The 14,436-nt window shown below is 35.0% G+C and overlaps 2 protein-coding genes across 2 annotated transcripts; one reads left to right on the top strand and one right to left on the bottom strand.

The window, feature by feature from the left end:
• Positions 1 to 51: 51 nt before the first annotated feature.
• Positions 52 to 3,192, bottom strand: LOC130810139 (sm-like protein LSM3A). The gene is made up of 3 exons (XM_057676098.1): positions 2,974 to 3,192; positions 1,325 to 1,420; positions 52 to 616 (listed from the first exon to the last, which is right to left on the bottom strand). The coding sequence occupies exons 1-3, from the start codon at positions 3,091 to 3,093 to the stop codon at positions 536 to 538; spliced, it is 297 nt and encodes a 98-aa protein (XP_057532081.1). The 5' UTR covers positions 3,094 to 3,192; the 3' UTR covers positions 52 to 535.
• A 1,771-nt stretch (positions 3,193 to 4,963) lies between these two features.
• LOC130810138 (sterol 3-beta-glucosyltransferase UGT80B1-like) lies at positions 4,964 to 13,391 on the top strand. The gene is made up of 14 exons (XM_057676097.1): positions 4,964 to 5,037; positions 5,140 to 5,404; positions 6,961 to 7,142; positions 7,744 to 7,855; positions 8,357 to 8,524; positions 9,329 to 9,392; positions 9,581 to 9,638; positions 9,723 to 9,900; positions 10,842 to 10,972; positions 11,419 to 11,521; positions 11,771 to 11,847; positions 11,970 to 12,017; positions 12,167 to 12,316; positions 12,965 to 13,391. The coding sequence occupies exons 2-14, from the start codon at positions 5,239 to 5,241 to the stop codon at positions 13,160 to 13,162; spliced, it is 1,635 nt and encodes a 544-aa protein (XP_057532080.1). The 5' UTR covers positions 4,964 to 5,037; positions 5,140 to 5,238; the 3' UTR covers positions 13,163 to 13,391.
• The last annotated feature ends 1,045 nt before the right edge of the window (positions 13,392 to 14,436 follow it).

Below are 14,436 nucleotides of genomic sequence, written 5' to 3'. Positions count from 1 at the left end.
TTATCTTATCTATTTTATTTTTTTCGATTTTTCCCACCTACACTTAACACTTCAAGCAAATAACTATCCTTTTTATCCGTTCATGTTAAATAATAAATCAAATGATGTCACTTGTACAAGCTGACATTTCCAATCAACTCGGGATGTGAAATGTAAAAATAGATATCAGTTTGCACGGACTAAACCAAAGGATCAAGGCAAGTCTACAAAATACCAGTCAAGACTTCAACATGACTGGTTTTGCTCCAGGAATTATCAATGCCAGAGAATTACTCAGTTGCTCAGTTCATTCTGATCCAAGAAAAAAACTGATCAACATCAAGTTGCAAAGAAATTTGTAAGCACGTCAAAAAGCTACATCCCATTTGAACAGAAGGAAATGAGTTACATTCATCCACAAAATTATGACAAAGCATTTCTGTCCAAGCTAGTCTACATTTTAAAAACTGTCTTTAACCTGTGTGCAAAAATCACAATAGATGCAACAATAAGTGCTTGCTCCCTAAGTCACGATCCAATATTGCGATATCCTACTTCAAGCTGTCCTCAGAGGAGGTGACACCAGTATTACTCCATCTCCTCTAACAAAGAGAAATGGAACAGTCCTCCTTGTAGTCTGAAATACAAAAAAATGAAATAAGCAGAGAAAGAACATGTTTGTAAATCTTGTGAATCTGAAAATCCAATGAAACGAAGGATACACAATGTATATGCCTCTATAGAACAGCACGTATGTACATTTTATTGAAAATCTAGATACTTTTTACATTTGTTACTCAGACCAGAAAAAAAAAATGACGCATAATGTACATGCCTCTACAACAAGAATGTTTTAATAGTCTTTTAAAAATTTATATCGTAAGTTGATTGAGTCCTACAATACCCTAACAAAAGCCATAATGATACCCACAGCCGTTTCTCAATACTAAACTTGTCACACTAGGAATAAGCTCTAACTTTCAAACATCAAAGACTTCTCAAGGTGAACCGCAAAGCAAGTGTGATGTATGACAGCAATTCAGCAAACCACCGTAACTCTCAAAAGAATTTTCTCATGTTTAGAACTGCAAGTGAAGTCTGACTAGTTTGTGAACGTATTAGATTTGCAACAGGACATTGGCCTATTGAATTTACACAACTATGACAAGTGTTTCACATCTCTGAGAAAAAGTACCACTCTCTCCTATACTACCAAACCATTTAAATATCTTTTTTAGATGTAACATTTGCGAAATATAATTGAACTGATATTACATCCAGTTCAAAATACCAACGCGATTATCAGAAGTCAGAAAAATAACCAAGTCTTTAATTAAAGGCATACCCGAACAATTTCCTCATAGGTCTCATCATCAATTTCTACGGTAGTCACAATTTCTTCAACATCTCCAAGAATCATATTCAGATGCTGATCGTAAGCCTGCAAATCAAATGCAGGGATAAAAAAATTAACATAAAGATGCTAAGCAAGAAAAACAACACAAGGAACCATGAAACTGATACAACCACTTTCTGCAATAGCTAGATTAGTGGTTTTCAGACCATGTTAAAACTAGACATAAGATTTACAATAAAACAAGCTTCAGTTCTGTCGTAAATGGAACCAAACAGAGGCAATAGCAAGAAATTTTTTCACAGTGCAAACTATAATCCAATACAGAGGGTACGCTTGTTATATCCTCAACAAAATCCATGAAAAATATAGAAATATGACCAAAAAAAGGTAGAGACAAAGAAACAATCTACTGGCCGATGCTAAATACCTACAATATTTGGCTTTGTGAACCTCTTATGCATAAACACCAAGAAAACTAAATCAACCTACAAGCTTTATACAACACCATTCATTCTATTCTATAATGAGTAATGACAAGGCCAAGGAAGAACTAATAGCACACAGTATTAGTAACAGGCTAATAGCACACAGTATTAGTCTCTTTGGCTTAGTGTACTAAGAAATTAGTAATAGGCTAATAGCGCAATATTTGTCTCAAAGAGTCAAAGCCAAGGAAGAAAAAAAAAAATTTCGTACTATTCAAATGACCATTATTAGTTTATTACCCACATATAAGTTGTCACACATCCGAGAAAGAGAAGAGGAAATGTCACTTTATAAACTTGAGGAGCGACTCCTACTACTACCAATAGGTTCTAGTATTAAAGATCCTTTGGGTTTGTAAGTGGGTTACCTACTTACCTCATTTACTCCTTGATACAGTTGTCCGAACTCATTTTTTAAATTCTAACACACACTGATCTTTCAAACATAGTCTCAGTGAATGTTATTCACCAAGTAGCAAAAATGAGGTTGCATCGCATTGTATTGGCCGCGTTGTAAAGATTTTCAAACATATTGAACTAATATTTCTCCCGTTGTAAAGGTGAAAAAAACCCGGGTACCGACAATTTCAACTTTCAAGGATATCTCATGCTTTCGTCGATATTTGACGATACGATAACTGCATCACTCACATTGCATTTTTTGCACTATATTTCATTTCAATTTGAGATTTTAGGCTGCCAAATTATACTGTTCTCAAAAAATTTCCTCCAATTCATCTTCAAAAGCAAATGTATATGTCAAAGAGTCTACGCCATAAGAAGCTAAAAGAACCTTCCCACAAAAAAACGAATAAAAGGGGAAAACTCGCAGAGTAATTCGAGAATTTTGCATTCAGTGTCCAGAATACTTTATCTGATTCCCATTACGGAAAGCAAAGAGACTATGACAACTACAAATTAAAAACAGAGGTTTATATACATGGTAAGCAAATCAAACAAAAACCCTAATTCAAGAATTTGACAAGAAAAAGAGAAATTCAACAAATGCTTAATCAAAGTCAAGCAATGGTAAAATCAAACTACAAAGCTTCAAATATATATGAAGGGGAAATTGAAAGACGCAAAATTATAAAAAAAAATAGAAAATGAGAGAGAGAGAGAGAGAGAGAGAGAGAGAGAGGAAAAGGGTACATGGAGTTTGCCACGGAGTTCACGATCAGAACGAAGCTTGACGTAAATACGTTCATCAAGACTGAGACGAATGAGATCGAGAGGCTCCTTCACTGCGCTTTCCTCTTCTGTGGCCGCCATTTTTTCTCAAAACGAAGCTACTAACTCTATTTGGCCAACTGAATTTGGATTTTGGGGAAACTGCTTCAGGGCTTTTTACTTGTTTTGTTTGCAAATACAAGAAAAATTGAAAAACAGCAAATTTTTTCGTTAAAATAAGTTTTGGAAATTTAAACTCTAAAAAATAGTGTTTGTTGTATTCTAAAAAAATAGTGTTTGTTAGCCTAAAGCTAAGGTTTAAATTCTGTTTTATATTACTAACAACGAATACATAAAAGTCTGTATTTTTTATTCGCCTAGTCTAAAAGACATGAAGAATTTAACGTGATTGCTGAGAACAAATTTCACAATGTAAAGAGATCATAAACAAGATGATATAAAGTATTTTGTTTGCTCACCAAAAACTCTCAATTTGCGGCTCTCAATTCTTTCTCTCTTCTAAACCCTAACTATCGAAATTTGAGGTGAAAATATGCAGACGTGCCTAGTTTTGACTGAGATTATCAATCTTGTCCAAAGTCGCTTTGATTCTCGTTTGAGATTCAATCGCGCCCAGAGTCACTGTATTTCATAAACTCTTAATCTCGATCGAATTAGCCACCAGTGTCGCTCGAGATTATCAATCACACTTGAGACTAAGTTAGTCTCACCCGAGACTTTAATTGCCCAAAGTCACTGTCGTTTTCCATATTAATCTCGACTGAGACTAGTGTAGTCCTGATCGAGATTAGTGTTAGTTGCTGACATAAACTTCTTCGACCACTCCTCTTGTTTCTTCTCATTTCCCAGACTAAGTTTAAGTCACCAAATATTAATAATCTCCACTTTTGACACGAACTTGTGTTCAACGGTGGATCCATCCTCTATAATGAAATTACCATCTATAACATCAACCAATGCTCAAGCACAAACCAAGTATTCCATCAAATCCGAAACAGACTTATTACCAACTTGTAACCAAGTAACAATCACTCACGATGCTCCACCTGTATCATGAGCCCATAGAGCAAGCTCTACCTAGAGACCAACACACCTCCTCCTATAGCTTCCCCAACACTGCCTCGAAGGCCGTATAAAGTACATGTATCAATATTCAATAAGTCTAAGCAATATTTTTCATAGGGCCTGAAATTATAACCTTCTTGTCGGTACGGAGAAAATTATACCAGAAATTAATGAGCTTCATTCTATCTTGATGTACTTGATCCTTTGCTGATCAAATAGCACTCAAACCATCACAGTTGACCCTAGCAACCTCCTAAGAAATACCAAATTCACCTACAACTTTAAGTCAGATTAACTCTTCTGCTGTAAAAGTTAATGCCATATATTCAGTTTCAATAGTAGATAAAGTCACTGAAGACTATAATGTAAACTTAAAACTCCTGGGTCTAAATTTTCTATACCTTACTAATCTAGATCCAATAAAAAAAGGGTTCGAATCTGAATCTAGCTAGCTCCGACCCATATCCATTCCCATTTCAACCCTTAAAATTCGTATTCCAAAGTTTAATCTTTATTCTTAGCTAAACTTTAATTTTTTAACTATCTGCTTGATTAACCACTAATTATCTTGTCTATTTAATAAAAAAACCCACGACTAATACAAAGTGGGGAATGCCAAATAATGATGTACATCAGCAGGAAGAACACCGCATATATCCCCATCATTCTCATTATTATTTCTTAATTTATTTAATTTTTTCCCAATTGACGAACTCACATGTAAATTGTATAATACTCCTAATAGAGTAATATACTATGGTCCAGTTCAGCATATTTAAGACTTAAAGATCCCTGACACCCAAGACTCGTTGTGCTGACAACCTGTCCTCCTCTTCTATTGGGTAATCGCTATTGTCCAAATTAATTTTTTTGTTTTCCTTTCAACTTGTGATTCAAGATACTAACTTACTATAGTATACTCCTATTCAAAATTAAACCATTTAAAAAATTCCTTATTTGGTGGGTATTTTGTCTCTTAATCTTGTATCTATTTCTAAAATTTCAATTTTTACTTCTTCTAAAAAAAATTTAAGCTTTTGGTATCTTTTTTGTTTGAATTAGTGCATTTCTGTGCTGTCAAGTTTGAATCTTGAACTGGGTATTTTTTATTCAAGAAAAAAATTGAATCTTGAACTGGGTATAAGGTAAGTTTTCAGAAAAATGGATGAAATTGATGATAGAAAAGGGTTCAGCGAGGTTTTAGATGAGAAGATGAATGCATGTTCATCTAAAGGAGATTACAGTTTCTCTGAGAGAAAGAATCAGATGCACTTTCTGAAGCAGTCATCTATGGCTAAAGTTTGTCCTGATGGTTCTTTGAATGAAGGTATGTTATCTTGTAATCGTTGTCTATTGATGGAGGAATTGTACTTAGTTTGAGAATTAATTCAATGGTTCTTAATTATATGGATTTATGTCATTAGACTTGGGAATTGTGCTACAGTATAGTCATATTCCATCTGGGTCTTTTTGTGCTGTATTGCTTGACCTTCAGTACGTTACCAATTAGGTTGAAATTATTTGTGTAGTACATAGTGTGAAACCAAGGCCGCTTTGTAACGGGTTTCAAAATCATCAAACTGCCCTGCGCTTAAAGGTGTAAAAAACCACGTTTTGGATCATTTTGAGGGGTATATCATGCTTTTGGCCGACATTTGGCGTTATGATCACCGCTAGGGATGGGCATGGGCCGTTACTGGAAGTGATCATTACTGCATTATAGTATACTGCCAATGACATTCCATTTCCCCAATGTCATAGCCAGGTTTGGGTTGGATGTAGGCAACCGTACCTTACCTTTGTTACTGATGAAGCGAGGTTGTTTCAGATGGACTTTAGTAGCAAAATTCACGTGCAACTTCACAAAAATTAAGAATTCATATGATTTAATGAGCCATTTGACCAATTAGGTTGAAATTACGGAGGACAAGAATGTTAAGTGCTATGCTATTATCAAGGAGTGTTGAGTTCTATGCTCTTTTTGTTTTACTTAATTTAAGTTGACAGGAGAAAATGTAGTTTTCTTGGTCCCTTATCAATTAAAGTATGTGTAAAACCATTCCAATTAGGTTGAAATTACGGAGGACAAGAGGACGTTAATTGATCACTTTTATATTACTTTAGCTTTGTCTTGGGATTATTGCGCTTCTACATGTTATTTTGCAGATATAAAAAAACATTTTAGTTGTTAATTTTACAACGGAATTCTGCCGAATTTTCGTCAATGTGTTGGTGGTCCATGGGACTCCAAACCCTGGATCCGCCATTGATGGTTAGCTGTTAGGCATGAAGGTTGAATCATTCATATGTATATTTTTTTATAGCAGTAGTTACTTGGATTAGTGCTATGCCACCTTGTAAAACTTGTCAATGATTTCCAAGTTTATCATACTCACTAATCCATCTTATTGAAGCCCTTTGAGAAAAAGATTTAGGTTGATTGGAACCTTCCTTTTATTTTAGGGGCTTTTTAGCAGCATTTAGCAACATGGAAACAAGGGTTATAGTCTAGATTTTGAAGGGACAAAACATTAACATGGGAATGGAAAGGAGTTAAAGAGGCAGCTAGAAATCCGTAGAATAAAGGGCAATATTAATATTTTCACAAAAAATGGAGAAGCTATGCAATTATAGATGATGCTACTTGTTGGCATATGTTAATCATTGGATGATTAGTTTTGAAACACTCACCCTTATAATCAATTGAAGGATGACTATACCATACCTTCCTTGAAATAAAATATATGTACATGTCTATCATATCATTTCAAAATGGATGAACTGAAAATTCTAGCTTAATGTTCTAAATGACTGCAAGATTTTCAATTTTCTCATTGAACATTGTTTTACAGAATAATCTTAGTAGTCGTTTTGATTTAGCAGTGAAGGAGGGTATGTTCAAGAGTGATCCACTAGCTGCTAAGATGTCACAGTTTCACTCCATTCAGGGTGGTTCTGTTCTTGTTGATCCAAGCAAATCGATTCCGAAGTTACAAATTGCGATGCTTGTTGTTGGTACAAGAGGAGATGTTCAACCTTTTCTAGCTGTCGCCAAAAAACTTCAGGCATGTATATAAACACTATTTTTGTTTATTAATTTTGTTAGATTCACCATTTTTTCCATTTTTGAACATAGTACTTTTGGAGGCTCCTACCAGTTGCTGTTGATTTTTACGTACCTATTTGAATATCAAATGTTGATGTTGATTTGGGCTGAATCCTATTCACATGTGTTTATAGTGAATCTAGAGTTTGTTTAGTTCCAAACTTGTTTCCATTTATAGCAAATGAATGAAGATCCAATTACACACTCAACACAGTCAAAATGGCTCTTTCACTGTCACATGATTCGCTACTCTCCTCGCGAATCGAAAAATTCGATTTATCGTCGGTTTTGTGCTATTCTTGGGCAAATTTGAGCGAATCGAGAATTCAAAAAGCGAATTAGCTAGTGAAATATGTTATACTGGGCTCTTTTCTAGGTGCGGTTGAGGAGGTCAGATGTAAGCAACATTAACGTATAGTTTTAGGTGAACAAAGTTAAAACCTACCTTAATTAAACAATGCAAAAATCTAATGTAGGACTTCGTATCAGCTCTTGCCACATGTAATGCTATTTACTCATTTGAAAAATGATTTGTTTAATTGAAGAAGTTATATGTGCAGGAATTTGGTCATCGGGTTCGTTTGGCAAGTCATATCAATTTTAGCGACTTTGTGAAGTCAGCTGGTGTTGAATTCTATCCTTTGGGTGGTGATCCACGGGTTCTAGCAGGATGTAAGAATACTTGCATGTTAAAGTTCTTTCTTTTGCCTTTTTTTCAATAGTCGTTCAAAGTAATTGTACAATAGCAAAATTAAAACGCTTGTTTATTATAAAATTAAATACAAATAATGTATACTTTGAAAAGAAAGTTATGAACTAAAAGTCCTCGGAATCTTGATATGTATACAAGTCACAAAATTGGTTTCCTTAAGTGTTGAATCCCCGAAATACCCGGTCGAGAATGGTTGAATTACACTTGAGAGATACAATGTATTTCGCTAACTTGGCACGTTATATGTTAGAATGATATTGTGTTCAAACTGAACGAAAATCTATTAATAACAATTTTTATAGCCTTTCTTTTATCCTCTTTCACTTTGAGTTGGCAAAAGGAATGACTCTTTGACCCAAATAATTTTCTAATTTTTATAGCCTGATTATTATTTCTTCCGAGCACAGTGCATTTGAATCTCTTCAACTACTAAAATTGATCTAAATTCTGAAAAAAATCAGATATGGCAAGGAATAAAGGGTTGCCCTTAGCATCCGGAGAGTTATCTATTCAAAGGAAGCAATTTCAAGCCATTATGGATTCAATCCTACCTGCTTGTACAGAACCCGACATAAAAACTGGTGCACAATTTAGAGCTCAAGCAATTATTGCTAATCCTCCTGCTTATGGTATGTTCATTGCTTTTAGTTGGAGATAATTTTGTTTGCAGTTTCACCATTGAATAATTTTGATTTTTTCCATGGGCATATGATTAATTTATGTCTTTATGCTCTCCTCTTCCATCTTTACATTTTGGTTAATACCCTTTTGAATGTTTAGGCCCGTAGGATTAAGTGGGTTAAGTATGTTGAAGAAAAAGAACAAAACTTTTCATTGGCTCAAAACCATCATCATACTTCACTTATATGCCGTAATTCCTAGGGTGCTCATTGTTCACCAGGAGAGAAAAATGTGAATCCTACCTATGTGGACAGCATATGGTCATATGGATGGGCTAGACTAAAGCAAGTTTGTGTTCAATAGAAAAGTGGGGAGGATTAAGAGTTATGTAGTAGTTCCTCCGTTCCATTATACTTGCTATACTTTGTTTATTTTACCGTTTGAGATTACTTGCTACATTACTATTTTTGGCAAAAGATAAATATAATTGTCTATTTTGCCCCTGTTTTTTCCTTACTCATATCTTATCAACTTTTATATCTATCTCCTTAGATGTTATAATAGTCTTTTTAACACAAAGATATCAATGTCTTAATTTTTTGTGCAAAACCTTTATGTAGCGGGTAAAACAGAACGAAGGAAGTATGTGCAAAGGGATCAACCTTTTTTTTTATCGTATTTGTATGTTTTATTCCGCTTTTATTTCTTATTGTGTGTAATGAGGTAGTGACACATGAAACTATCATCTAACATAGCCCTGAAGGTTTGTGTAGAAATTAGCCTCTTGACATGGTGCATTTTGTAATTTGCAGGACAAACACATGTTGCCGAAGCTCTTAATGTACCTCTACACATACTCTTCACTTTGCCTTGGACGTAAGTTTTCTCGCTAAGTTTTAAATTGGATTTACTTGTCCTTCATTTAGGAAATACTGTTTTAATTGATTTGATCTAAAACTCAATAACATATCTGTCGAGTTAAATCCGTGTGCATATAACGAGTATTGTTGTTGCTATTTTGGAAGAATATTTTCTATGTTCTTACTATTCTTTCTAATAGGCAGGCCAACTTTTGAATTCCCGAATCCAATAGCTCATCTACCTCAAAGTCCTGGTAACCGGGTAATGTTTCCGACCTTCCTAACTTCTCGAATGTATGTGTACCATGGATGATCCTCTGACTCGTTTATGCTGGACATGATGCAGTTGTCGTATATGCTAGTTGATCTGATAATTTGGTGGATCATAAGGGGTCATATAAACGATATCAGGAAAAGAAAGTTGAAGCTTCCTCCAATTTCGTACTTTAGCACATACTATGGATCCATATATCATCTGCCAACAACGTACATGTGGAGTCATCATGTTTTACCCAAACCAAAAGGTAGGAGCAAGAACTTTCTTCAGTAATAGGGCAGCAACTTTGGCATAAATACGCTTTGCTAAACTTTATACTGAGAAAAGAAACAATGCTTTGCATTTTAGTGCACAGCTTTAACCAAATGAAATCTGTATTTTCTAGGAGCTGGTTTGCAGGGGATGAATATATTAGGAAGTACGTATCAAATCTGTTAGATTTATGTTTTAGGATAACAAGTGAAATAGTTGACAGAACAATGTGAGTGGCGTTATTAAAACATGTATAGATTTGGTTACTAAGGATGGCAAAATGGGCGGGTGGATGTGGTATGCCCTCCGCCGTACCCATACCCATACCCACCTAAAATTTTCATACCCATGCCTGCCCACCTGGGTATGCATTCAAATTCATCCTCACCCACTATGCCAACTGGATATACCCACCGTATTGGTTACAACTACAAGTGCAAGTAACTGGAAATATACATAAAGGAAATCAGACACTATTGTGCAGTTTCTTGTTGCCATGATTATCATCTTTCCTTCAATTTCCCCTTATTGACTTTAACGGTCCATTTGGTAATCAGTACTACATGGTGGGAATGACAATGGAAAGTTAGTGTAATATTGATAGGAATATCTCTTGACAAGTTTGATGGTCATGCTTATTCTCCTTCAACAATCTCATTTTCTTCACAAAATTCATTCTAATGTATTACCATTTGAAAATGTGTTATTAGGTGGTAATGAAAAATTGTGAACAAAATAACTATGATCAAACTTTCATTACCATGGAATGGCATGATACATATCATGAAATTTTATATTACAAATCATTCTCATTTCCACCATTTAGTACCGATTACCAAATGGGCCGTTAGTTCTCAGAAATTTTGTTGGATTATTTTGAGTTCATATAATATTTCTTTCTGACTTACGGTTTTTATAAATCTGATGGACTTGCAGATTGGGGACCTGAAGTTGATGTTGTTGGTTATTGTTTCTTAAATCTTGGGTCCAATTATAAACCTCAAGAGGAGTTAATTGATTGGATGAAGAAAGGATCAAAGCCAGTATATGTAGGTTTCGGTAGCATGGTATGATCTCTGTATCTTTCACTCGTGTTTTTAATGTAAGTGTTCCGAACAAGGGTTGTCAAGGTGCACCCCACTTAACGTGACCCTATGATTTCAATTGCATCAAGTCTGTTGTGGCAATGATATGCGCTCTAAACATCGAACTTTGATGGTTACAACTTACCATTTACGAATAAAGGGCACATGCCTTAAAATATCGAAGTCGGTAAACTTTCAACACAATACCCAAGTTGGACACTTGGACATGTACTCGTATCCGATACAGCCTGAGTGACATAAATTTAGTATTTGATGATACAAGCCTCAACTGTATGCATAAAGGCGGAGTAGCATTGTCACGAGACTTCTCTCGCAAAATATAGGTTGTTAGGTGGTCTTTCATTATTAATACTTCATACGATTGTTTTTTAGCACTTACCATAACATACTTGTTATATTTTTTTCAGCTTCTTGACGATTCCAGGAAAACTACAAATATAATTCTGGAAGCATTGAAACAAACGGGACAGCGTGGAATACTCGACCGTGGTTGGGGAGACCTCGGTGTTTGTGAGTAACTTTCTCTTGACTTGCTTTCCCCTTTTTCCCGTTTTACCATTATCACTATCATTTATCCATTAAGGGTATCGACTATCAAGTACGTTTCTTATTTATTTGAAGTTGCATTTGATATTTATAGGGTTTAAGGTTGTGTACATCTAACACGCTCAAACCCTGCCTAGGCGGGAGCCTCTTAGAGGCTTGGGGTTATGGAATGTTGTTTTATTGTATCTTATGAACCTAGTATGTATCTTGCAGCTTCCGAACTTCCAGACAATGTCTTTCTTATCGAGAATTGTCCTCATGATTGGCTTTTTCCTCAATGCGCCTCTGTGGTGAGTTTTTGTTAAAGCGTTATCTAGTCGGCATTTGATTCATGTAGATAGAGCAATAAATTTTTGCAAAATAAAAAACATTGATTCTTACTCGAAAGATCTTTATCCCTCGAAATTTGCAGGTTCACCATGGTGGTGGCGGAACTACAGCCGCTGGACTAAGATTTGGGGTATGTTCTATGTTTAACGTTTATAGCATGAAGATATATACAATGAGGGACAATTTTAATTCTAATGATTTGGCGGCATAACCCTTTTCGGTTTTCACTTGACTGCTGTACTATAGGAAATGGAATGATTTGGTTGTGATCTATTGCAGTGTCCGACTACAATAGTACCCTTTTTCGGAGATCAGTTCTTCTGGGGCGATAAACTTCACGAGAAAGGATTGGGACCAGAACCTATACCATTCGATCAGCTCACCGTGGAAGCTCTTTCTAAGGCTATCGAATTTATGCTTAACCCAGAGGTATTGTCTTTCTCGGATATCCTGGCTCACGACTGATCTACTGAACTTACATACTACCATTTGTTTGTCTGATTTGTATTGTATTCGATCATAGAATGTCAACCTGTTTTGTGTTCTTACAAAGCTTGTTTTCAAAGGCCAAAACAATAGAATGAACGTTTAGGTCACAGATAGAGGTGCTCATTCGAGTTATCGGGTTTATTTCGGATTAGATGTTTCGGGTTGGTTTTAAATCGAATTTTGTGTCCACATTGGTTTTATATAATTGTAAATCCATTATAAAGTCGGCTAAATCGGGTTCGGTTATAAGGTCGGGTGAATATCGAGTCTATTTTGAACACTTCTAGTCACAGACTCGGTAAGACATCACTGGAATTGATATATTCATTCGTGTAGTCCACTCTAATCGTTTTGGATTAAGGATCTGACATGGTTGTTGTATTTGTAATTTCCGTAGAGGTTCCTTCCCCCCACTCCCTCGATCAGCCTCCCCTCCGACTTAAAAGTTCTTTGCCGTCAAAAACCTGGAACCATAAACCGAGAGGGTCTTATATACTCAAGTTTTGGAGTAACACCGGAAAGAAAATAACTTTTACGAAATTTTACGAGATTGAGGCAGAGTGATGACTTTCTTCCGTCATTTCTTAGGTAAAATCGCGCGTGATGGAAATAGCACAGTTGATACAGAACGAAGATGGTGTGGCAGCTGCCGTGGATTCGTTTCATCGACATTTACCCAAGGAGTTACCATTGCCGCCTGCATCATCAGCACAAACCGATAGTCCAAATGTTATTCAGTGGCTTTTTGTTCAAATCGGAACAATATGTAGCCATGTTTGTTCTTAGTAATCTGTAGGTGAAGTGGGTATGTACAGTTTGATTTACTTATTCATTTAAACATTTATCATTAATTTGGTTGCTTATGATTCATTTATTCATTTCATTGTGTCAATAGGTTCATACATTTTTGTTTACATACATTCCAGCTTGTCTTGTAAAATATATGTATTGGCTATTTGTATCCTCCAAAAACATAATACTTCAATGAATGTTCTTGGTGTTGATTTCAATTTTATTTTAGTATGCAAGTTTCCATTGTTACTCTTTGGTAATGTAGAGATTAATCACTTGCTCCCTCTGTCCGATAGATTTGAAGCGAAGTGAGATTGTGGGGTTTTTAAGAAATTAGTAATAAATGAAGAGATAGAATGAATTGTGTAAATGAAATTAAAAGAGAGTTAGAATGTATGGATGAGATTAAAAAAAGGGGTGAGCCATTGTATAAAAATAAAAATGATGCAAAATGAGTAAGATGGACTAAAATGACAATTAATGCAAAATGAGAGAGACATATGGATTATTTTGCACCCTTTACTCTTTTCATAATGGTCCCTACAATTCTCTTGTAATCTTATAACTAGTTTATACTCTATTGTACGCTCAGGTGTGCAAGGACTTGACCACGTAATTCTTGATAGCACTTCTTATTTGTCTTATTCACCGACTATTAGTTAATATTTACAATTCTAAAAAAGGTGCAAATTAAATGGTATGAAAGACACAATGTTTAGATATAAATGAGCTATTGTAATTATTTTTGAGTTGGGTACTAAATGTAGTTGATCTTATGGCGAAATACAAAAATAAACTTTCCATTAGGTCAAGATATAAGCACTTCAAAAAGAAAATGTGCCAAACCGATTGACATAAAGGAATGACAAACAAAATTTGAAATCCTATAAGACCTACTTGGTAGTTGGTAGAACTTATAGAAGTATAAAAATACAAAAATATTGATCTTAAATTAGAAAAATATTACTTTCAATTAAAATACTTGCAACTGATTAGGAGTGTTTAAAACAGATCCGATGAATTGATATTTACCCGACCTTATAATTGAACCCAACTTTGACCCGACTTTAAAATATGTTTTAAATTCATGAAAAATGTGGATATAAGATTTGATTTTAAATCGAATCGAAAAGTCTGATACAAAATCAATCTGATTAATCGAATAAAACAGAAGAAAAAGTAGCCTTGCATTGATAATGGCTTAACAACAAAGCCTAGATAGTTGGAAATTGGAGTTATTCATTTGTCTTGTGGCACTTTGTCCTCGT

The sequence above is a fragment of the Amaranthus tricolor genome, chromosome 4 (genome assembly GCF_026212465.1).
Source record: "Amaranthus tricolor cultivar Red isolate AtriRed21 chromosome 4, ASM2621246v1, whole genome shotgun sequence".
Classification (NCBI taxonomy): Eukaryota; Viridiplantae; Streptophyta; class Magnoliopsida; order Caryophyllales; family Amaranthaceae; genus Amaranthus; species Amaranthus tricolor.
The sequence above is the reverse complement of the archived record's forward strand: the minus strand, read 5'-3'. Positions and strand labels throughout refer to the sequence as shown.